This window comes from Rhagoletis pomonella, unplaced genomic scaffold, assembly GCF_013731165.1.
Source record: "Rhagoletis pomonella isolate Grant_MI unplaced genomic scaffold, Rhpom_1.0 Rhpom_scaffold_00006, whole genome shotgun sequence".
Classification (NCBI taxonomy): Eukaryota; Metazoa; Arthropoda; class Insecta; order Diptera; family Tephritidae; genus Rhagoletis; species Rhagoletis pomonella.
In genome coordinates this window covers 31,904,418-31,930,129 of record NW_023458560.1, presented here as the reverse complement: position 1 = coordinate 31,930,129, position 25,712 = coordinate 31,904,418, and the positions used below count along the sequence as shown (strand labels likewise).

At 42.6% G+C, this 25,712-nt stretch overlaps 1 protein-coding gene across 1 annotated transcript in view; it reads right to left on the bottom strand.

The window, feature by feature from the left end:
* LOC118740582 (nesprin-1-like) overlaps positions 1–25,712 on the bottom strand; it is a 136,301-nt gene that overhangs the window by 37,667 nt on the left and 72,922 nt on the right. Inside the window, exons 7-12 of the mRNA XM_036472179.1 lie at positions 11,145–24,344; positions 10,628–10,781; positions 10,407–10,567; positions 7,874–8,842; positions 3,429–3,602; positions 1,392–1,629 (exon numbers count right to left, since the gene is read on the bottom strand). Of these exons, the coding sequence (XP_036328072.1) occupies positions 1,392–1,629; positions 3,429–3,602; positions 7,874–8,842; positions 10,407–10,567; positions 10,628–10,781; positions 11,145–24,344 (14,896 nt within the window). The remainder of the gene's footprint in view (positions 1–1,391; positions 1,630–3,428; positions 3,603–7,873; positions 8,843–10,406; positions 10,568–10,627; positions 10,782–11,144; positions 24,345–25,712) is intronic.

The window sequence follows — 25,712 nt, the reverse complement described above, 5'->3', positions numbered from 1 at the left end:
TATTTTAGGACTAGTTCACGATAAATTTAGGTCCATTTAAGGATTAGTTCTGGACCATTTCGAGAGTAGCTCAGAACTATTTCCAGGACAGTTCGGAATAATTTTTGGGCTAGTTCAGGATCATTTCGGGACAAGTTCAGGACTCTTTTAAGAATGTTTTGGAACTAGTTAGGGATCATTTTGGGACTAACAAGGCACAATTTCGAGATCGTTCCAAGACTTTCGAAACAATTTCACGACTCTTTCGAGCATTTTGGGGCCAATTCCAGGGCTATTTCAGAACCATTTCGAGACTAGTTAACAACTATATCAGGTCCATTTCCGGACTAGTCCTAGACAATTTGAAATTAGTTGAGGACTATATCGGGCCTAGCTCAGAACCATTTCGGGACTAGTTCAAGACCATTTCGCGTCTGGTTCTGGGCTATTTTGGAACTAGTTCAGTACATTTCTTAGAACATTTCGGGATTGTGGATGATTTTGGGACTATTAAAAGAGGATCCATTTCAATCCTAGTTTGAGATCCTTTAGGCGGTAGTTCACGGCTATTTCAGGGCCATTTCCAGACTAGACCTAGACCATTTGAGCCTAGTTAAGGACTATTTCGGGCCTAGCTCAGAACCATTTCTTGACTAGTTCAAGATTTTTTCGTGTCTGGAGCTGCACTATTTCAGGACCATTTCGGGGCTAGTTCAGGGCTTTTTCTAAAACACTTCGGAACTACTAGGGGACTACTAAGGGACCATTTCAAGAGAGTTTTAAGAGCCTTTGTGAAAAAGTTCACGACTTTTTCAGAACCACTTCAGGACTACTTCAGGACAATTTCGAGACTAGTTTGGGATCATTTCCTGAAATGGTTGTTAAGAAAGAGTCGTGCAAATTGAAACGGCTCTTAAGAGGGACATTGAGTATAACTTTTAGCTCAAATGAAATTGAAACGGCCATACTCGCACCGTTCGAGACCAAAAGAGGTTTTAGACAATATACGAATACGAATCACAGCGGTACAAGGCAAAGAACCTGCTGGCATCACACAAAGAGTCTTCTCGTGAGATAAATGTCGCTGTTGACAGTTATAATTTTGAAATAGTGAAGAACGTCGTCTTCCTAGAATCCAGCATTAACACCTCGAATAATGGTAGCGATAATAAGACGATAAGACTTTGAGAGTTTCGGCAGAACTGTTCTAAGAAAGCCTACGGGTGACGAACTGAACGAGCCTTTTGACATAATAAAAATTCAACGATTTCGCTTTCAACGAATTTATTAGTCTTGACAAAAACCGAAAGACGACTGTGCGGGCAAATAAGTAGGAGATTTTCTTATGGGGAAAAGCGAGAAAAAGTCTCTTTCTGAAGAACAAAATATTATACAATTTATCAAATACTTACATGATCCAGTCATTTCCAACATTAGCTGTGAACGCTTGTCTCCAATGGAGTTCAACAAATCATTCATGGCAACCAATTCCTGCTTGGCTGCTTCGGGACGCAACTTGCATGGCCGTGTTAGCCAATCGCTAACCGTTGATTGCTGCCTCTTAACCCAATCTTGAAGCTCAGCGCGCTGTTTCTGTTGTTGCTCTAATTCACTCACTGAAGCGGTCAATCCACCCAAGTGGGATTGTACCTAATTAGGCAAAGAAAACAAGAATGTATGCGTTTTAGTTCACTAAAACAAAGAAGCAAGAAATGTAAAATATGAAGTACCCAAAGAACCTAGTACAGCGAATGGGAAATTTTGCCCAAAGACCTTAAAACTACTATTTTATGTTTATATGTACATAGATACGTAAATATGTTTGTATGTATATATGTATGAGCGGTTATATAAAGGTATATGAGCAAATCTCACGGGTTAGTTTTTTTAGGGTCACTCGCTTCTCTCGCCAGAAAAAAAAACGCTAAAGCATTCTTCTTGCATTTATTTAAATCAATGGAGTTCCTGAAACAAGTATGTACAATAAAAAATTAATCAAGTAAAACGTTTATTTAGGCGAAAAGTCATAGTTGGTTTTTTTTAATAACTTTGGGAAGTTTTCAAATAGAATATTCATATTAGAGGCAATGGACGCTGGCATCAAGTACAACATATCTGTGAAGTTTAAAGAGTGTGCCACCTATTAAAAAAAAATTACAGCATGCAGGATATCTGTCGCAGCTATTTTGTAATCTTTGAGCTTTTACGTTTTTATTTTTTAATTTTTATTTAATTTAAAATACTTCAAAGCAAAAGATAACTACAACTCCATTTTTTTAATTTTTCATTTTTTTGGCATACTCGAAATTCATTCTAAAATTGTTATGTATTTACATAAAGAAACCAATATATATGTATGTATGACCATAAGGAATACTGTGTAAAAATCTTCTACGCACATATTTAATTACTTTAAACTAATAAGACTTTTAAGTTAAGGCGTGCGTGCGAGTAAATGTGTCAGCTGACTGTGCATCGTGCTACGGGGCGTATACGTTGCATACACAACTTCAGGTATATGAGCACGAGTTGTTATTTTGACTTTTTCTAGTATATCTTTTTTAAGTTTTTATTTAAGTAGAATTTCGCGATGGAATTTTGTTCCTTATGCATAACTGAAGATAATGCATTGTTTTAGATAAGTGTGCCACCAATTTCGACCATAAACACGTTCTTGTAACCATTCTTGAGATTTGCTCATATATGTATGTATTTACATTGGGGTTGCGAATACGATAGCAATTTAGCAGGAAAATTAGTACAAAACTAAAGCATTAAGGAAAGCATTACAATTTCAGCAGCGTTTGAAATAGCCCAAAAAATTTCGCTAGTCGCGAGGCAGCAAACTTACCTTAGTGATTAATGTATTAAGCTTGATTACACGCTCGCTATTAGAGCGTGATAATTTTCTATTTAAACGCTCTTGAGCAGCTGGATCATGCGGAGCGTTATTAGTCTCTTGTAGTTCAACATCGCTAACAGCCTTAGCGGTGATGTTGCTTGAGTGCAATACTTCTTGGTTGCTCGGCATCTTTTTCCGAGTCGAGTGGGTTTGTTGTTTGGGTTGAGAGTTGTTTTTTTTTTTTTTGGGGGTAAGGGATTTTCGTGGGTGGTTAAATGAACAGGGAGGATTTTTTGTTGGCAAATAGCAGTGCGCATTGTTGTAGTGTAAGTGCAGCGGATTACAGTTAAACAGGAAATTATTACAAAAACAAATAAGGTTACATGTTATAATTATAATAAAAATAAAATAATAATATAAAAACGAATTCACATTTGGGGAAAAGTGTTTTAACAAATTGTATAAGCTCATATTTGTTATCAGTTACTAGTTTTCTACATAAAATACTACAGTTTCCCTAGTACACATATGCTCTACAAAAAGTGTTAACATTTTCTTCTCTCTTTTTCATGAAAAAGTTTCCCCAGCTTCTTAGCTCAGAACCTACCTGATCCAGCAAATCTTCCAGTTTTGCGCGCACAATAAGCTCGCGTTCGGGTATGGCTTGCATGGCAGTCTCCAGCGGTGAGCTGGGGCGACTGATGGAAGCAGTGGCAGCTTCACAGGCCTGTACAGCAGCTGCTAGGCGCGACTTTTCGTTGTTCAGCTTGTTTTGCAGATCCTAAGTCGGGGAATAGAAATGGGAAGAGAATTCAATGATTAAAATAAAATTTTATTTTTTGCATCATACTTAACTAATAATTTTTTTATAACTATATTTTTGGTTGAATTTAATCGATATTTTATATGTTATTTTTTTTCTGTAAACATAATCTGTTTTTTTTTTAATTTTTCATATTATATGAATGGACTAAAATAAACTCAACTCTGTTTTACTGCTTACCCACAAGATTCCAAGTCCTACCACCCTAACGCACCACCCTCATGCCAGTAAATTAAAGCCCTTCGAAAATCATTTTGCTAAGGAATTATTTCGATTCGAAGGCAATTTCGATTGTTTTTTTGTTTTTGTCGAAAGCAGGGTTAATCTTTTTTCAGTTTTCGTCATACATATTAAATTTTTGTGAGTCGAAATTCATTGATCTCGAGCACCACGTTCTACTACTAAATAACCAGACTCCAGTTCCTACCACACTGGCGTACCACCCTAATGTCAATAAATTAAAGCTCACCAAAAATCATTTAACTTTTGCAAAGGAGGTACGTATTTGGATTATTCCAATAGAACTATTTCAAAAAATAGTATTGCCGAAAGTGGGTGTCACCGAAAAATGTAACAAGGCAACCCCTAGGTTCGGCCAAAAGAAAAAAATGTTTGTTTCGAAAATGCCTTACAAAAATGCTTTAGGGAACGTTCACACAGAAAGCCGAGCGACACCGAGCGAAGCAAGGTGGAACAAAGCGCAGCTGCTGGTGTTCACACTGAACGAAGCGCAGTGTGCTTTTCTCATCGACTCTGCTGCAAAGATACCATAAAACTTACATATGTATTTGCTCAATTTTATTCAAAAGATTCGTTGTAAAATTCGCTTTTATTTGAATATTTTGATATCTTCTTTGCAGCAGCGAAATCGGTTGACGTGGTCCAAAGTTATGCGGTAACATACATAACAAAAAAAAAAAAAAAAAAATATTCCGACGAACTGATAACCTCCTCCTTTTTTGGAAGTCGGTTAAAAAAAAATATATATATATATTTCATGATCCAATGATCGGATCTAGACCAGATGAGTATGGGAGCCCTCTGAAACGCTACCTTTCCGATGCAAAAAAAAAACGGGTGACGTGGTCCAAAGTTATGCGGTAACATACATAACAAAAAAAAATAAATAAAAATATTCCGACGAAGTGATAACCTCCTCCTTTTTTGGAGGTCGATTAAAAACTTCTTTGTTTTCAGCTCCAAAGCGCAATATGAAAGCTTTACCCAGCTCGGAACGGCTTCGCTCGGCTCGGCTCCGCTTTCTGTGTGAACGTACCCTTAGACTGAGAGGTGTACGGCGATATTTGTTTTGCTTGCTTGTAAGGTGGTACGGTCTATTTAATGTTCTTATGTGTATGCCAACAAAAAAAACCAAGAATAATGATTCCTTAGGGACAAAAAAAATCGATAAAATCGGTTAAAAGTAGAAATATTCTAAACCAAGATATCGCTCCCCGACAAAAAAAAATAAAAATAAAAAACAATATTGATAAAATTTCAAAACAAAATATCAAAGGTAAACAGTTTGAATAAAGTTTAATGTTTTTAAGTTTTGACTAATAGAAACTTTCGACACAGAGTGCACATGTCTCACCGTTATCGCAATTTTTTATAAGAAATAACGCTCATTTTCGTTTTGTGCCGTTTTTCAGCAATACCAGCGGAGTTATTTTCGTTTACTACTACCTAGGAGTTGTTACTTACTTCGTATTTTTTCAATCCAATCCTTACTAAATCTTAAAAAAGTCACCATTTGAAAGCTTACAAATATTATCTACAAAATGAACGCAAATAATCCGGAATAATTACGTTCCAAGACATATTATTGCTAAATTACGCAACTCAAAATCGCAGGCAAACAAATTCTTCTTTTTTTTGTTCATTAGCCGTTTCTGCACCTTAGAAAAGAGTGGGTATCATGGGAGGTCAGTAGAGCGTGAGTTTTGTATGCCGAGAGAGAGAGAGCTTTGCTTTCGAATTGCCTATCAAGCCCAATGCAGCAAATTGGCAAGAGTTAATCTACGCTTGATTCCCAAACTGCCGTTCCTGATAGTGTTTATGCTAGGTTCTAAGTAGGCAAAGTCCTCTACTACTTCAAAGTTATAACTAGCAGCAGTGATGCATGTTCCAATACGCGGGGGCTCTTTGTGTGTTGCTGCTTGTCTTATCTTCGTTAGGACCCCGCTAGACCAACCTATTCTATCTACTTTTTTAAACTAGAAAATCTGCGCTCAGCACCCTATTGAGGCTAACGAAGTCAGTGTCATCTACCCATATCTGCAGCATCCTGCTTTGCGTTATATGGTACCGGTCTCAGTCATAAAGGCATGTCGTATTAAGCTTTCCAACATCATATTGAGAAAGCCACACGATAGTGAACGGTCTGAAAAGCTAAACGCTGTGATTATCCGTACTAGTTTTGCGGTAATCCCAAAATTAGCAGCTTTCTAGCTTGGTCTAGATATTTTATGGTAGCCCTTATTCAGTCCCTCCAACCTTAGGCTATTAATGAAATTAAGCACTTTGGAGGGTGTCATGTTCAAGATTCTGGATGAAGATGATAATCATTATCCAAGGTGTATAAGTCTATAAGCCGAGTTACACGCGGGCAATCACATAATTTGTATATGATCCGAGGTTTCCTCGTCTAGTGGTACCTCATTTTGCAGTGTCCGGTATCCGGTCAGGTATCCGGTTAGAGTTCTTAAACCTTCTCTGCTAAGATTTAATATAAATCTTTTGCACTGCCTTTTGCCTTTGTCGTGCAATATTGAGTTATAACTGGCAAGTCCTCCAATCGCCTTAGGAGCGTCGCTGTGTATCTTCTGGATGGACTAAAGAAAGTCTGAGAGCCGGTCAGGTCAAGTGCTCTAGGCCTGACTATCCTAAATGATATTTGTTGTTGCTCCATTAGTCTTTCTGCGAGGACATTCGTGGACACAGACTTCAATTGCAAAAATTTCTGATTAGAATATGGTTGGGTGTATGCTCATCGGGACGTTTTTTTTGTAAATCTATATACGCCGGCCCCAGTGTTCCCGCCCTCAGGTTTGGAACCATCAGTGTACCACGCTGAGTCCCCTCGCTGAACATGGCAATTATCGTTTTATCCCTTTTAGGTATTATTACCTTGTAGGGTTTATTAAGGTCAGCTTAGGTAGTATTGAGTCTGTGAGTTTTACTACGTAATCATTTATGAATGGTTTTCTTGGTGCGTACTAAAAAATCTGGTTAATGGTGGATTTTCCAGGTTCAATTAGGTGTTTCGTGAAGGGTTTTAGTCTATCGCACAGCATACTTATTCGATAGGACCTTAAATACATTGTTTATAAGGTATTCCGTCTACCACAACGTGATCAATGTTGTTTTTAGCCCTTTGATGAGGGGACACTTAAGTGGCTTTTTAGATGTTTCAATGCTGGTGCTTAGTACTACTAACTACTATGCACCATGCCGCGGTGAAGTCGATCCGTGTTTCTTCTTTGTAGGAGGTGTTGTCAATAAAGCTGAACTTTCCGACATTGGAACCAGATACCTATGCCTTCTTTGCTCACCCAGTATTTAAAGTCGCCAAGCGCAATCTTAGCATCGTATGGGGGCAGCGCTCTTATGCCCCGTCAAAGTATACACAGAATTTCTCTTTGGCCTCATCATCGTTCTTCTCCAGTAGAGCATAACCACAAGTTATTGTCATTAGAAGAATCTAGCGGCATATTTGTGCTCATATTCGTTATTGATGTTTTCATAGACTCATATATTTATCGATAAAATTTTTGATATTGTTGGAAATTGTACATAGACATATTTATCGATATTGTTATCGGAAATTTTTCGATGCTTATAAGGATTTTTAAAGACAGTTATAAATATATTTATTGATAAATCTATAAAAAAAAAGCTTATCAGTATCCGCACTTGTATTACTTTGGAAATCGATATTACTATAATAAGTTTCCGAACTCGTTTTAAACATTTCTCAATTTTTTTTTATTAATTTCAGTTCGTTGTAACTCTGGTTTTTCAGTATCACTTGGTGTTTACAATTTTTAAAGACTTTGCGCGCATAACCATCCCCATTTCCACTAAAGAAAGATTTTTAAACTATTCAAACCTACACTGTTCGATATCAAAGTGTTTACTTTTAAAGTCCTGTTCAATTGTTCTTTAAAATCTAAAAAACGTATAACATATTTATAATTTCGCCTATCGTCTAACCCTTTCCCACTCACCTGTGCACACTTCAATTGCTGTTGTGCAATTTCCAAGCTGGTTGCCGGCGCATCAAGCTCATTCTGTATAACCGGTTCATAGGCCTCCAGGTTGCGCATTATGCTATCCAATGTATCCTCATACTCCTTGAACTTGGCCAACGACTCGTGCAAGCGATTCTTGATCTGTACAGAAGTTTGCAACAATGAATTGTAGCTTTCCTGAATATTCTTCAACTGTTCTTCGACCGTATCGCGTATGGCTGGGGTCGTTGGGGCGTAACGTTTAATTTGCGCCTGTCCCTTCGCATTCAAATCATCCAAGTTGGCTTGATATTTTTGTATTTCATCCAACAAAGCTTCATGTTGCTTGATTTGTTCCTCGGTCTGTTCACGATTCGAAATGAACAGCGAGTTGTGTGCCATCAATTGGAAGGAAATTTGCAGCAGCCATTTCTCAATATCCTGCAAGCTCTGATGATAGGCATTATAGTCGGCCATTTCGTTCTCGAGACCCTTAATGTAGGCAGCGCAATCATTCTTCACCTTCTCCCAGCGCGCCTGCTTTTGATGCACAGCGTCCACTTCAGTGCCCAAACCCTTAGCTTCGCCCAACAAATTTTCAATTTCGCCACCTTTCTGCTTAATTTCATTCTGCAGCGTTTTGTAGCGTTCGAGCAGCGTCTTCATTTCGCTCAATTCACCCTTAGTATCGGGTGCGGTTTTGAGTGTATTTTCTGTATCAGTGAGCCACTTTTCGAGCTTATCGCGATTGTTGGCGAAGTCTGACCAGCGATTTTGTGCTTGTTTAAGGTCGGTCAACTTCTGCTTGACAGCAAGACCCAAAGCATCCCAGTCCTCACGCACTTTGGTCATTAGGTCGCGCAAAATCTCTTGCTTGCCTTCGGGTGTCACATTCGAAGCTTTCGTGTAGGCATCTTGTACCATGCCGAGGAGGTGTTGGCCTTCGGGAAGCCGAGATGCCAGCGACTGTGAAGAAAAAAGAAAAGATAAGAAATAAATAATTTGACTGAAGAAAGCCGTTGTAAATACATAAGTATAATTAATAAGATATTCTGGCTAAGATAGTTGAAAGTCTTCTGTAAGAAAAATTAAAGACAGTAGCCATGTTTTGAAAGATTTTGTTTATTCTGGCCCGAAAGTCCTCCAAAGAAGCACTTTTGCCAACTTTCATGGTGAAAAGCTCTTTGACAGAAAGCTCGCGCTGCTGCAACAGGCGCAAAGGCCGAGTGCGCAAAGCACTGACGTGTCATTCGAGAGATGCGAGGCTCAAGTCCTCGGGCAGCAGAATTTTTTATAATTATTTTTTTTTCGTTTTTAAATTAATATTAGATTTTATTGATTTATTTGTTTTTTTTATGAATTTTTTAAAGTTAACTTTTTGCTTTTTTTAATTTGATTTTTTTCGTTTTTAATTTAGTTTTCTTTTAGTTGTAAGATTTTATTGCTTCAAAAATAAAAGTGTTTTTCTAATATTTAATTTTTAGAAACTCTTTTATTTTTTCTTATTAAACTTTTATTAAAGTTTAAGAATTTATGGTTTTAAAATTTTTCTTTTTAATTCGTCTAATTTTTATGAACTTATTTAATTTATTTCTTAAAAAAAAAAATTTAACTTTTTTTACTTAAAGTTTGAGCATGTTCCAAATGAAGATATATGTAAATCATTTTCCTGGCGCTGCTCCAACTGTAGCTATGGCCGAGTGGGCAGAGCACTGGCGTGCCGAGGCTCAAATCCGCAGGCAGCGGATTTTTTTAATAAATAATTCATTTATGTTTTTTTGTTTAATGTAATTTTTTCTAATATTTAGATTGTATTTTTTTAGAAAAATATATTTACTTATTTCATTTTTCTATTTTTTCGTTTTTTAATTTAATTGTTAGATTTAATTTTATTTTTTTAATAAGACAAATACTTTTTTATTTTAATTTTATTTTTAAACACTTTTTCTTTCAATTCTAATGAAATTTTTTTCTTTTTTATTTAAATTTTTTTGATTTTGTTGTATTAAAAAAATAGCATATTTTTTATTTCACTTAATAATTTTTTTTGGAAATATCCTTATTCCTTTTTCCTGATATACTTTTTTAATTTCTCTTAATTCCTTTTAATTTTTAGATAATATTATTTTAAAGAGAAAAAATACTTTTTTAATCATTTAATTTTTAGGTACTTTTTATAATTTTGCACTCCATGGCCATATATGGATCAGAGTCGCTCGGGATATGTGGATCAGACTATCGTGGCAACAATGCAATGCCATTATTTCGGCCTGGTTATTTTCTAATTAGATTTATGGCTACCATCCCAGAGATACATATGCATATTGTAAAAAACTGGTTGAGTTGACCACGAAAGGTATCCACGAATCGGTCTCATCGAGAAAAGAGAGGATGTGAGGACTTTTAATTACAGGGCAGCTATTATTTTACAGATGTGCCTCCCTTCAGTTCAACGAAATCGCATAAATTCTTAAATTTAGCCCTAAATGCTTAAAACATCTCTCTTGAGTAGTTTAATCATTTTACTTACATTGACAGTCTCCAATTGTTGGGCTATTTCGCTAACATCACCATCTGCAGTGCAGCCATCCAATATCTGTTGAGCTTTCTCAATCCAGGCGTCCATTTCCTTCTTGTAGTTCAAGAATTCGGTGTGATCAGATAGATTCTTTTCAATCTTGGAAACGAGACCTAGAAAACAATAAATCATTAATAAACAAAAAGTCTAATAAAATCCAGCAAGCCACCAACCTTGTGCTGATGTCAGCAATTTGGTGTAGTTGGCCTGTGTCTCGACAGTCTGATCGCGAACGCGCGTGCAGGCGCTTTGTTCCATAAGCAATTCACAAGCGTCATTCAAGTCCTCCACATTGTCTTTTTCCGCCAAAACTTCTTCCAACAAATTCTGCGCGTAGAACGTAAAGGGAAAAGGTGTTTTAAAATTTATTTTGGAAAAAAATGGTTAGCAGTAGTACAAGTTTTATTCATTTTACAACAAAAATAATTTTTTAAATGATTTTTAGTATTGATGAAAATACTTTCTCAATAAAAAAAAAAAGTGTCATCTAAAAAGCATAGTGTTTTGTACACTGTGTTTTGTAGGTGAGACGCAGCACTTATTAGGATTACCTACGGCTAAATATGTGTGAATATCCAATGACTGAGTAAGCTTAGTTGATTAGTTAGTTAGGTATGTGTGTGTTTAGTAAAAGCACAGCAGGGGGTATTTGTTTGGTTAGTAGGTAGTGAAGATAATGAATGAACTTACCTTGGCATATGCCAAGTCGTCGGGTGTTTTATTCTCAGCTTCGGCGGCGGCAGCCACGCGCTTGCTAATATCATCAATCCATTTGTTGATTTTATTGAAATTCTGCAAGAACGCATTCCACTGTGAAAGGCAATTCTCCAAATTGGCGCGCGCATCACGCAACATCGCTTGCAGCGCTTCCCATTCGGCGACAAGTTGTTTAATTTCCTGCGACACCGCATCTTGTCCCTCACTACCGCTGGTCGCAATAACAGCTTGACTCAGCTCTTCGCAGGCATCGAGCAGTGATTTGCCTTCCACCATTGAAGCGCCAATATCACCCAACTTATTGAGGCGATCTTCAACTTGCACCTTCTCGCCATGGCAATCGGCACACTGTTCGATTTCGATGCGTGTGCGGCGTAGCCAATCTTGTATCTCATTGAATGCCTGCTTGTATTTGTCGTGATTGTTCACCTGGTTCTCGAGTGATTCGATAATCTTGCCAACAGTCTCCTGCAAGTTTTCGTACTTGTTGAGACCTTCACGGAAATCGTTCGGGTCCAGACTGTTGTCTTCATTCAAGCGCGCATTGATCTTCTCGACAATGTCATTATGGCCGTTGATGTCGCGTTGTATGGCGCGGAATTTCTCCAGCGCGGCGCGTTTTTCGCTTAAATCATTCAAGAAGTCATCGCTTGCCTTGACGCTGGGCTCGATGTCCTCCAGCCATTCGGTGAGCAGCTTATGCAATTTGTAAACCTCTTCTAATTGCGCTAGGCGATTTGCCAATTTCTGGCGCACATCGTTCATGTCAATCAGCAATTGGTCGAAGTCTTGCTTCAAAGCGTCGGTGTCTTCTTGCACCTTGGTGGCGCCACTCTGTTCGGTATTCATAATCACCTTCTCTTTGAGCTCCAGCAAATAGCGTAGCTTATTCTGCCCAGACTCAAAACCTTGACGCAAGTTCTTAACAGTGCTTAGCTTGATTTGCACCTCATTCAAAGTGCCCGGTATCTGCGCGCAATCGGCGAGCTTTTCGCGTGTGCTCTCAATCCACGACTGGCATTCCTCGTACAGGGTGCGGTGCTGTTGGTGCTCTTGGTAGTGCAACTCCAGCCGACGCATAACTTCCTTGGCCAGCGTGAGCAGCGTGTTGTACTTGGTTGTCAACTGCATGATGGCGTTGCTGACGCGCGTGTCAGAGCAGGTTTCCAGCAGCATCTGCGCTTTCATATTCAAATGATCCAGTGTTTTCTGCCAATCGAACAGTGTCTGCAAGTGACCTTGGAACTCTTCCAGTACCACCTTTTTGCGCGCCAAGCTATCCTGCAATTTGTTGTATGACTGCACCAATGCTTCTGTCTTCGTGAGCCATTCCAGCGCTTCGCTATATTGATCTTGGTAATCTGACCACTTGACAATGCCAACCTCCAAATAGTCCTTGGCCTTCTTCAACGCCTCCACGTAGGCGTCGAACTCCTCTTGCAACAGCGCCACTTCCTCTTCAATGATCTCACGATCCTCGGGCTCGGCATTGTGGCAAGCGATTTCGCCTTGCGTCAGCACCGCTTCCAGCTTCTTTTGCCCCTCAGGCACCTCACTTTGCAATATCTTCAGCTGATGTGTCTTCTCGGCCAGCGCTTGCTTATCGCCTGTGGGCTCGGAACACTTGCTGAGGCGCTCTTTGGCACTGCGCAGCCAAGCAGCGAACTCGTTGCCTGCATCAATGAGCGATTGGTATTGGTCGATTGTATTCTTTTGCTTCTCATACAAGTCCTTGGCCTGCTTTGTGAGCGTCTCATACTTGTACGATATCTCGGAGGCTGGCGCTCCCTGTTGTAGGTCGGACGCCTTCGAGGCAACCGATTGTATCATCGGTTCAAAGGACACTATATCCTGCACAATATTGTTGGTCTGACGCAAATTAGCTTTACGCTCGCTCAGGCCGGACGTTAAGCCAGGTTGGCCGCGCTTCGATTTTACAATCTTCTGCTCGCATGCCTGTTGCAACTTGGACTCGCGATCGCTTATCCATTGTTGCAATTGTGAGTAGCTCGAGCTGTAGTCAGCCCATTGTAGCAGGTTGGTCTCCAACTGCACCTTAGCAGTGGACATTTTCTTCACCAGCCTGTCCCAGTCATTCTGCAGCTCCTTCATTTCATTGTTGATGGCATCACGTCCATCGGAGCGCGTGTTTCTTACCACCTTCTCGCCGTTGTTGATCGCTGTGTGTACCAAGTTCTGTCCCACTTCACGATTGCTGATCAACTGTTGAATCTTCTCCAAGCGCTTTTGCAGCAGCTCTTTCGAGCCAGCGCTGGAAGAGTCACTAGCCTCGCGTATGGTTTCTTTCGCTACATTAATCCAATCTTGCGCGGCCTTCAGGTTGGCGTTGTATTCACGATGTTGATCACGGTTAGTTTCGACCTTCTTCAGCACATCCTTAGCGAGATTTACTTGCACCTGGTACATTGAGTTCAAATGGCGCAGCTGGTTCGTCACATAAGATTCCAAGTGAGATTTTAGTAGGCCCGCCGAGGAGGCATTGAATTTATCGATATCATCTTTGCCCTTCTCCAGGCGCGACATAACATCTTGCATATCCGCCACCTGTTTCTCTTTTTCCGGATAGCTGGGTGACAAGTTTAGTTTGTGATTCTTGACCAATATATCAATTTGTTGCAGCCATTCGATTAGGCGCTCGTATTCGTCTTTGTAAGCACGCCACTGCGTCATAGTCACCTCCAAGCTCTCCTTCTGCTGGTTGATCTCACGGAAGAGCGACTCGAAGCTGTCGCGCAGCGCCCGTATATCGTTGCGTATGATCTCTTGACCCTGCGGCGACGTGCTGGTTAGCACAACCTCGCCAGTGTGCACCAAATGTTCCACTAATAATTCACCCTGCGCCTGCTTATTCAGCATAGCTTCAGTGGCCTGCACTAAATTTTCAATAGCCAGCTTGTCGCTGAGGCTGCTCTGCTTAAGCGAGGGGAACTTCTCGCGCGCGCGACTTATCCAACTTACCAGATCGTCATAGGCTTCCTTGTAGAGCCTGTGATCTCTGTACTGATCATGGCGATCGGATAGCAGCTTCTGTATGCGCGTGCAAAGTTCATCGAAAGTGTCGAGCACCTTTTGTGCCTGGTAGGCGGCCTGACTTTGTTGGCCGCTAGCAATCATTTCTCTTGCCTGCACTTTCAATGCATCCACATCAATCTTCTCCATGCGCACCTTCTCTTCGGTGGCCTTCACGCGATCGAGCTGTGCGCGCTTCTCAGGCATTGTGGTTTGATGTTCGGCAAGTTCTTTGAGTACATTCTCCAGCCATTCGTTGAATTTTCGTACGTTTTGTACCTGTTCCAGAAAACCGGACCACTGTGTAATCGAGTCATCGAGTGTGGCTTTCACGTCGATAATGCGCAAAGCAATATTCGACCACAGCTCTTGCAGATCTGCCAACTTCTTGTTGATCGCTTCGTGGCCGGTTGGTGCTGTATTGGCCAGCACGTTCTGCGCCAACTCAACAATGCTGAGTACTTTCGCAGAGCCCTCATCCTTTAGCAATATGATGTCCTGTATGGTTGCTAATTTCTTATCTAACTCCTTCTGACTCATGGAGGACATATCAGCGCAGTAGTCCAATTTATCTTTGATGCCATTGATCCAGGTGCCGCACTCAGAGACGGCGTTGTCGAATTCTTGATGCGATGTAACATACTGTTGCCAGCGGTTGTTGAGTTCTTTCACTTTATGGAAGATTTGCTGATATTTCGTCGTTAGTTCTGGGCCCGAAGAGCGCATGCTGGACGCGCCTTTAAGCAATGTTTGGCCTTTCTCGGAAACGCTGTCAATTTCCAGCTCCTTGGCGCGCATCTCACCTTGCAGATTCTTCAGCGCCTCCAATTGTGCCTTCTTGTCATTTAGCGTGGGCTTCAAGTCAATCGCGTGCAGCTTGTTGTCAGATTCGCGTATCCAAGCCAAGCACTGATCGCGTAGCTGCTCATATTCGGCCCATTGTTGCAGCCTATTCTCGATAGCTTCAATTGTCGACGTGATGGCAGCGATGAGGCCTTCCCACTCTTGTTGGGTAGTGTCGATTTGTGACTTGATATTCGTCTGTCCACTTTCGACTGTTCCTGGTATGACCTTCTCACCCAGGGCCCGCACTTGATCCACACGTGGGAACTCATCAGCCAAGCTGTCCTTCAGATTCTTCAAGCGGTCCAAGTTTGTATGCAATGACACCTGTTCCAAATCCAAATCGCCCCAGTAATCAATGGTGTTATGCGTGGCCTCGATGTACTCTTGTGCCTCCATCACGGCCTTGGTGTACTGCTGGTGATCGCTCACAATAGCCTCGTAGCGCTCGACGAAGTTCTGCGCTCGCTTATGCAATTTGCCGAATTGCTCAGCAATCTCTTTGGTTATTTGCTCGACATGATCGTTCTTCTCTGGCAAGTTGCTAGCAATTTCTTGCAGATTCTTCACCTCAACTTGGTGATTATTGAGGTCGTTGAGCACATCGCGGTAGGATTGCAGTTTTGCACGCTTCTCATCCAAAGTGGTTTTCAATTCGATCTCAGCTGGCAGCGTCTTCTCGACTTCAGCCAACCAAGTCTGCAATTTCTCGGCAATTTCGTCGAAACCAGACCATTTGGACATTTTGTCTTGTATCTTTCTGGAGGTGATTGTCACATTGTCGTAAAGCTTGTCGAAGGCCTCTTGCAATTCGGCCAGCTGCACGCGTATGGCTTCACGTCCCTCTGTGGCAGTGGACGAATAGCACTTCTCACCCGCTTCGATGGTGCTGTTCAACATCAGTAAAGCATTAGGCTGCTGTGCCAATAGCTCTTGGATTGCGGTTTGCTTTTTAAGCAAATCATCGCGCGAGCCCACCTGCGAGAGATCGCTGGAGTCGTCATACTTCGCTTGCGCATTTGCCAAGAAATTGGCGCATTGCTTGTACTTCTCATTGAATTGTTGATGTTCGTACACAGATTGTTCGCATTTCTTGAGTATCTCCTTAGTAGTCGCTTGTATCGACTGGAAGCGTGAAGTAACTTGTTGTACATTAACGGCGATTCTGGTCTCACCAGAACTTTGAATCAGCTCCGATGAGTCGTCTTTCATTTTTTCAAACTCAATTTCGTTTTGACGCAAATTCTGCATCAACGATTGGAAACGATTCAATTGCTCTTCCTTCTCCTCCATCGTCGACTTGGGATTGTAGTTCTTGAGCGCATTCTCAGCTTCGCTCAGCCAGTTGATCAGCCGATCCAAGTTGACTTCGTAGTCGCTCCATTGTTGCAGGCGATTTTCCAAGCCACTCTTCACATCGCTTAGCGCAGCGCTAAACTTATCGAAGTCGGCGTGCAAGTTGGCTAAGTCACGCGACATTGCCTCCTTCGAGCGCGCTGGCAGCAACTTGGCTTTCTCGTCAATGTGCGCGGAGAGGTTTCGCAGCTTAGAAACGCCCTCGGGTAGGGCATCTTGTATTTCGGATATCTTATTTAGGCGCGCTTGTAAGGCTGGCTTGTTGCCGGAGTAATCTGAGTAGCCGGTCAGCCGGTCCCACAGATTCTTTTGATAATCTTGTTGCGCTTTTTGCAATTCGCTGAACTGCTGATACACTTCGAATGCCTCTTCGAGTTGGCCAAGCAGTGTGGCGCAATCGGCAGCAACTTTTTCATACCGTTTGTTTACATCAGCAATGGCGCCCTTGATTCCATCGACATTTGTAGGCGCACTGCCCTCCAAGAGTGCAGCAGCCTTTTCATTCACAGCCTCAATGATGCGTTTGTGCGAATTGATGTCCTGCGTAGTGGCTTTGTACTTGTACAATTTCGAGCGTATTTCCTGCGCGCTGGTCCAAGTGCTGGGATTTTCATTTTGTAACACTTTTTCTACCTGGTCCAACCAGTTGAGTGTCTGTCCGAGTATGTCCTGATAACTCGATAGCTGCACACTTTGTGCTTCTTGTCGCTTCTGCAGATTGCGTATGCCTTCGTCTAATTTATCCCAGCGTTCGTGTATGTCACGCAAGTCTTTGCGTATCTTCTCGCGTCCCTCAGTGGAGGTTTCAGGCAACGCCTTTTCGCCGGCTGCATTCAGCGCGCTAAGGAGCGCTTCAGCCTGTTCGCGCTCAGAGAGTAGAACTTGCAAGATGTTAGCAGCTTGGGAGGGTTCATTCTTCAAAGCGTTGTCCAATTGCTGCTCAATCGGCTGCAACCACAAATCAACTTCGTTGTACTTGTCTTGATAGATTTGATGATCGTCCACCAAGTTCGACCAGCGATTGACGACCTCTTTGCTCAGCACTTGCAGTAGCTGGTAGCGGTTGGTGATCTGTGTGGTGAGCGTCTTGAGACGTTCCGCGCCACAGTTGTTCAAGAGCGCATGCGCCGCATCAGCGAATGCGTCAATCTCTTTCTCCTTCTGCAAGATGAGATCGCGTTGGATCTTGAATTTTTCTAACTGTTCCACCTTCTCGTGCAATGTTGACTTCAGTTGCTGTTCGCGGAAGACGCCTTCCGCCTGGCGACACCACTTAGTGAGCTCTTCAAGTTTTCGCTCGAAGTCGTTCCATTGCTGTAGTACATCCTTTTGCTTACCTTCGATTCCTTCGATATCATCGAAGTGACTTTTGACTGTAGTTTCCAGCTCATCGATCTCTTTTTCAAGTATTTCATTACCTCTTTCCGAAGTGGTCGCTTTCACCTTCTCGTACTGTTCGCGTATTTCCGCGATTAACTTTTGCGCGTTTGGTTTACTCTGAGCCAGCTGCACGAGTGTCTCTATCTTGCGTTTGATGTCAGCCTTTTCGCCATAAGCGTCATCGCATTCCAACAATTTTTCCTTTTCGCCAGAGATCCAAGTCTTTGCGGCTGCAATTTGGTTGTTTAGGTCTGTATGGTCCACCACACACTTGTCTAAATTGTTTAGTATCTCTTCAGATTTCTGCACAATGCTGTTGAACAGCTGCTTGATGGACTGCAGATAGACATTCAGCGTATTGTCCTTGATCTGATCGATCAGTACCTGCGCCTTGTCGCAGACGTTGTCCACCAAAACGTTGTGTGTCGTGATTTCCTGATGGAGCAACTTGTGATTCTGCAATTGTGCGCGCTTCTCTTGCAGCGTAGTCTTCGGTTCCGTGTGACTTTGCATCGCCTTGTCAACATCTTTCAGCCACTTGGTCAACTGATCCTTGGCGATATTGAAATCGTTGAACTGTTGCAGACAGTGATCGATCTTTTGCGTAGCCGCATTCAGATCATCGGAGTAGTTGTCCCACATGGTGCGCAGCGTACGCAACTGTTGGCGTATGATCTCACGTCCATCGGGACTGGTGTGTCCGTAGAGCTTCTCACCGCGGTCGATCAAACTCTCAAACGCTGTTGAGTCGTTAATACGTTTATCAGCCATTTCGCGTAGTTTGTTTTGATGTTCTTGCAAGATGTTCTGATCGCCAACGATTTCCGCGTTTTGCGCCAGATTTTCAATACATTCTTGTAGGTCCTTCTTGAACACTTCATAGTCGGCATCGAAGGTTTCATGGTCTTTGGCGTAGTTGGCGTACTTCGCAATGGACTCCTTGCAGAGGTTCTTCAAGGTCTGATAGCGCGTGTTGATGCGCGATAATTTCAGGTTCAAATCGGTTTCACCCTCGATCTCACGACCCTGGTCGAGTAGATCGTTGATGGACAAAGCGCGTTGATCGATATCCTTGGCAATGTTTTGCAGCTGTACCAAATGCGCTTTCTTTGTGCCAGCCGTGCTCTTTAGACTCTGATTCTTTACAACGTTCTCAACATCTTTCATCCAGTTGTCAATCTCATCGATAATAGATTCAAACTCATCCCATTTCGAGCAAAGCTGTTTCAGTTTGACGAGCGAATCTTGACACAGCGTCATAAATTCATCCCAAGACTTCTTTGGTTCTTCAAAGCTACGCAACAAAGCTGGATGTCCGCTTGGATGTGTTTGCGTCAGCACGGTTTGTAGTAGCTTCTGACATGTGTCGAATATCGAGTCGCCTTCGGATTTGTGCTGCAGCAGATTCTCAACCACAGTCAACTTTTCTTCAGCGCCTTCCTTCTCAAATGTGGTCTCATTCAAAATGTCTATGGCCTCTGACTTAATGGTGTTCAGCCAATCTTGTGCCTTCTCCAGCACCTGATCGTATGCCTCATGCTTGACCACTTGGTCACCTACAACATTGATGCGTTCGGCGATTTTCTTGGACAAGCCATTGTATTCTTCAATCGACTCTTCGGTCTTACGCTCAGATTCGTCGTCGCAAAGCGTCACGGCTTTGTCGTGTAGCTGCTTCAGTGCATTTTTATGCAATGTAATCTCTTGCAGCTGTGTCTTGTAGTTCTGCAAGGCGCTCTTCTTGGCAGCCAGCGTGGGGTAGAGTTCATCGGCTGCGGCCACTTTCGCCTTAGAATCGTTGAGGTAGTGCGACACTTGCGTGTAACTCTCCTCGATGGATGTCTTCTGTATCAAGACTGCCTCAATCTGTTGTAAGAGCGCGTTGGCTTCGTCGCGCAGGTAGTCGTACTTTTCGCGTATGCCACGTAGCTCGGCGCGTATCTTCTCACGATACTCAGGCGTCACAACGGGGTATAGCGCTTCACCAATATCAACGGCATTATTCAGCAGTAGCTGGCCATTGTCGAACGTCTTCAGGTAGTTCTTAACCGTTTGCAATTGCTGCGCGGTGGCCGAAGACGAACCTGGCGAACCCATGCGCGCCAACTCTTGGAACTCAATCTTGGCATCGGTGAGCCATTCGTTGAAATCTTTTGCAGCTGTCACGAAGTCGCTATTGGCGCGTTGTGCATTATGCACCTTATCGATATAGCTGGCTAAACTCTTTGCCACAGTTTGGTAGCGCTGCAGCAGATGTGTCACAAACTGTCCAATGCGTGCTTCAGGGTTCTTTGCCATCAGCGACTGCGATGTTTTCTCTAAGTTCTGCATTATCGGCTCATGCGCTTTTATGTCTTGTTGCAAGAGCGCAAGCTCCTGCAATTTGTTCGCGATCTCTGGTACACTAACTTGATTACTCGTTTCGGCTTTGATGCGCCCTTCAATGTCGCGCAGCCACGAGGAGAGCTCCTCATTCGCTTGCTCATACTGTGACCATAAATCGACATTTTCATCTAGCACATTCTTGATTTTGTCGAAATTGTCCTGAAGCGCCTTCATTTCACCATTCAACAGCTCTGCATCATTTTGCAAATCCTTGAGATTTTGTGGTGATTCGACGGCTTGCAGCAACGCTAAGGATTTGCCAATTTCCGCATTACGCTTGTGGCAATCGTCCATTGCCTTGCTGACCTCTAGCAGTGAAGAACGCTTAACGTCCAGATTGTATTTGTCACTTGTCGACTCAGGCTGGCACCAAGCCACCTTCTCGCGCTGCGTGGCGATTATGCGCTTCAGCATGCCCACCTTGTCGGCATGGAATTTCTTGAGGAATTGCAGCAGTGAGGACTCGATCTTCTTTGCATGTGCATCGACAGCCTCAAAGCGCTTCTGCACATTGTTCAATTCCTTGGGTATGATTGACTCGCTGAATGTTGGATACTGCGCACGCATCTCGTCGACGCGTTGCTTGATATTGTCAATCTCGTTTGCGCTGTTGTCCAGTTCGGCGCGCAGCTCGCGGCACGTCAACAGGCGCTCCATGATTTTGCTCGGCTCGCCGGACATGTCATCGCATTTGATGAGCTGCTCGCGCAGCTTATTCACTTGCTCACCAGCGTTCTTGATCTTCTTGCGCAAGTCTTGCTCCTGCTCATTGAAGGTGGAAGTGACTGCTTCTAGACGCGCAGCATTCAAATCGACCTCCTGGAATTGCGCCGTCAGCAGCTTGTTCAGCTCAGTAAGCGCTGGAATTTCAACACCATTATTGACGTTTACAAGCTCGCGACTCTTCTCCGCGATGGTGTTTTTCAATACCTGATAAGAGGGCAGTTCGGCGCGGAACTTTGTCAAACGCATAGGACCGAACTCAATTTCGATTGAATTATCGGCAGCATCACAGAGACCTTGATTGGTCTCAGTCAGCCAGGGTAGTAGCTCCTTCTTAGCGTCTTCGATTTGTGACCAGATGACAGCCTCTGTTTCATACATATGCGCATTCTTTGCCGTATTGTCGTGCAAATCTTGCCATTGCTGCTTGGCTGCCTTTACATCGTTAGCAATTTCTTGTGGCACAACTTCACCGATGGCATCAAATAACTTCGCCACATTATTGCCGCGACGTTCGAGGTCGTCCAGATTCGCCTTGGACTTGCGTACTTGCTCCATTGTCTTGCGTGTCTTTTCTGCGGCTTGTTGCAACTCGACTTCATCGCGTGGTTGCTGTGGTATAGCATTGAAAAGATCCTCAGCCTTCTTGAGTTCCTTCGCAAACTTATCCTTGGTGTCGGCGTACTCGCGCAGCGCCTGGCTGATCAAATTATACTTCTGTATGCGCTCAGCAATCTCGTTTTGCAGCGTGTCATAGTCTTTGTCGAAGAACAAAAGACTTTCTTGTATGGCCGGCATACTGCCGATATCTTCACGCATCAGTAAGGAACCCTCATCATGCAAACGATTCTTCAGTTCGGCCTGTCCCTTGATAACTTCGTTGAGTGCCACCAAGTCGGCTATAATTTGATCAATGTTATGCAAACCGGGCTTCTGTTGCAGTATGCTATGCAATTTGGCGCGATTATCGATCAGCGCCTGACCGAAGTTTTGGCCAAGCGTTTGGAATTTCTCTTTGCGTACATTCATCTGTTCGGCCTGTTGTTTTTGTGCCTGCGAACGTAACCTCAAATTGTCCAACTTGTTTTCAACATCATTGACAATCTGTGTAGCAATCAGCGGCTTGCGCGACAAAGCGTCACGCAGTTGTATGGCTGGGTTTTCATCGATCTCCTTAGCTTGCGCCTTCCAGTAGCTGACCGAACTGCCTATCGTGTCGATCTCGTTGATGATCTTGTTAAGCTCCACGGGCTTCGGGCCTTCGGGCTTCTCCAGCTGATGTTTCAAGTAATTCAAATGACTTTCGGTCTCATTTTTCCAGCCCAATATCTCTGTCCACTTCTCGAGCGCATTCTTCTTTTGTTGCAAATTGGTTTCAAGATTCTGATAGTTAACAACCAGCGAGGTGTAGGCGTCATTTAGCGTCTTTGCCTCCTCGGCTGGTGCGGAAAGCGAGAGTTGTTTAACTTCATCGTAAATTGCATTGAAGCTGGGCTTCTTATCGGCATGTTCTTGCATCAAAGCATGTATAACGTGCAAGCTAGTCTCCACACGTTCTGGGTTAATCTCTTCGACTTGCGCCACTTGGTTGCGCAGCTGATCCATCCAGTTGGAGAAGTTCACCATTTTGGCATTGAAATCTTGGCGCGCTATAATTGCATCGGACACTTCGTTGATGTTGGCGCGTGTCGCCTCGGACAACTTCTGCAGCTTGGCTTTCATGCCATTCACGCGTTCCTTAAGCGCAACAGCGCCCTCTGGCGCCAAATGCAAGCTTATCTGATCGGCCGACTGACCGAGTGCTACGAGCTTTGCTTGCTGCTCCGAAATTTCGTTGTTGAATGACTTGAGTTTGACAAGCTCCTTTTCGAGCTTATCGACATGCGGGGTGTTCAGCACAGCCGGGCGTTTTCCCAGCGCCTGCTCGCCTTTGTTGACCCAATCTTCGAGTTTCGATGCGTCGGCATCGAACGATTTCCAATTGGCTACCAGTTTTTCCAGCTTACCACTGGCTTGCTTGGCATTTTCATGAACCGATGTCCAGCGGGAATGCATGGCATCTAATTCGTCAGGGGCATTGGTTTTGCACAGCATTTTATGACTAATGTTTGAAATGCCTTGGAGCCTGTCTAACTGCTCGAGGCATTGTGTTTCGAATTGTTTGGCGTTTTGTTGCAATGCAACGGCTTCTTCAAGTGTAAGGGGCTTAGGAACTATGGTATTTACCTTGATTTCACACTCCTCAACTATCGGTTTGATTTGCTGCAAACCAGTTTGGTACTGTTGCCAGTTCACCAGATCCTCCTTCACAGCCTTTGCTTGATGATCGACATTGCGATTGATTGCGCTCAGCACTTCTTGCAGCTTGGTGATTTCGCCCTTCAGCCGTTTAGCCTCGGCTATGTTGCCCTCCTTGGGTGCCAGCTCGGCTGCGTCCGACGCCAATATGTCTAGCTGTTTCATGCGTTCACCAAGCACACCCTTGAAAGCGTTCACCTTCACTACACGCTCTTCTGGTGTCAGATCTTCAGACTGCAAAGCCTCAATACTCTTAGGCGCCACACGGTTAGCCCATTCTTGCAATTCAGATAGCCGCGATTTGTAGTTGTTCCACTTGGCGCTGTAGTCCTCCAAATAACCGACACGATCCTTCACATGTTCCATGGTATTGAAGAACATCTTCTCGACCTCAGTTACCTCCTTCTCCAATATGGGACGCTTATCGGCAGCGGCCAATGGCGCCAGCTCAGCCTTCAGATGATGCAATTTGGGTAGCAATTGATGTGAGGCTTGCTGCAGTTGCACATTCAGCTCACGTTTCGCTTGCAAATCTTGACTCACATTTTTCGGATCGGTTTGAAGTGGTGTCAGCGCACGCAATTCGGTCTCTGCTGTCTGCAACATGGAGAAGATGTCATTCTTCTGATCGACAAAGTCATTCCACACAGCCTGGGTGCCCTTGAGCGACTGCAGCTTGTCGGCGGTTTGGGTATATGCCTCATTCCAGCCGCTCTCCAAATTCTTCACCTCTACATTGACGAACGAAGGCGCGTGCACATCCTTGCTCAAGTCACGTCCACGCTGCAACATCGACATTATGTGCGGACGTTGATGGTCAAGCTGACTAATGGCGTATTGTTGCTCTTCAATCAATTTGTTGACGCGTTCAAGGCTCTCTGGTGGTGGTATATTGGTGGCTTGCTCCTTAACTTTGCTAAGCAGACAGACAACCTCGTGCACCTCGCGGCGATACGTGTAGCACTTGGAGAACACCTCCGTCTTCACCATTGTTATCTCGATGGTTGGTATGAGGTTCTTGTAGCGAGCAATTAGGTCTTCGAGTTTCTTCTGTTCAAGATTTGCCTCATCTTCACTGGCGTAGCTAAGTAAGGAGTCTAGCGTTTTCACCAGCCATTTCATGTCCTCCCGTTTGTTATCTGCTTCCTGGCAGATTCTCTGTAAATAGTTTAAAGAAAGGTATGGAAATTTTATAAATGGTAAATAAAGAAAAATTTTAGGTCAATTTAAGGGAGTATAATTTTACCACAAGTTCCCTGAGCTGCGTTAATGGAATTGTAATGAAAATTGTATTAGTATCATGATTGCAACACTGCTTGAGGTAATGGATTAGAGAATATCGTTGTGTGGACATTGAAGCAATTAAAATCTTTTGAGTAGCCAAGAATTAAAAAAAGAAAACGGAATGAGTGCCCATGAGCCGCGCCACGTAAGTCCAACTTTTCGTGATTTACTTCTTAATCGTGCCATAATCCTGATAGATAAATTTTTTGATCTACCGAACTTCACATAGGACTACGTTCAGTGATTTCAAATTGATCAAATCACTAAGCAAGAAATAAATTTTATTTGTGATTTGTTTCATTGACTTAAGATGAGGTGAATTGATGCGATTTGGGGTGAGTTGGGGTGAGGTGAGTTAGTTGAGATGAGTTGAGTTGATGTGAAGTGAGGTGAGATGAGCAGCATAATATGACATAACATATGGGTGTTCCCAGCAGAAAGTCTACCGCGTAAAAAAATTAAAAATAATTTATCTAATTTCCTTTCGGGCCAATTTGGCTTCTTTTTTTGCGAAAAATGATTTAGCTAAGTGGTGCCAGGGTCGAGAAGGTCGTATTTATGCTCTGATTTGTTTTGGCATGTTTAGTTAAAACGTAGTAACAGATAAATATGCAAAAAATGGAACCGCTGGTGGCGCTGATGTCAAAACAACAAAAAATATTCGACATGAAATGCATGTTTTCTTCGCGTTTAAAATTCGTAAAAAAAATATCAACAAAAGTTTTTCAATGGAACTTTTAATAACCGTCACAGTGTTTAGCTAATTAAACAAAAAGCATAAAATATTTCTTCATTTAAAAACTTGTAAAATTAACCTTAAATATTTAAAATATTACCACAAAATATTTTATACAAATAGTCTTGTCTTATTCGCAGAGTTTTGCAATTTTGTAACCCAAGTTTTTTAACTGAATAAAGGGTCGTTAATTATTATTTAAATATATGTAGAAAAACCTTTTTAAAAGTTTGACTTTTTAGCATACAAATGTAACGTAACGTCAGATTGGAAATGCCCATATAGTAATATCCATTTTTTCTTAACTTTCCCTCTACATCTTTATCTCTATCCCGCTCTCTATCTTTACCTTTGACTCCATCCTTATCCTTTTGTTTATTTTATCTTTAAGTTTGTTTAGCTTACATTTATCCTAATGCTTATGCTTATCCTTCATCTTATTCTCATTCTTATCCTTATCATTCATATCCTTATCCTTATGCTTATCCTTACCCTTCTCCTTATCC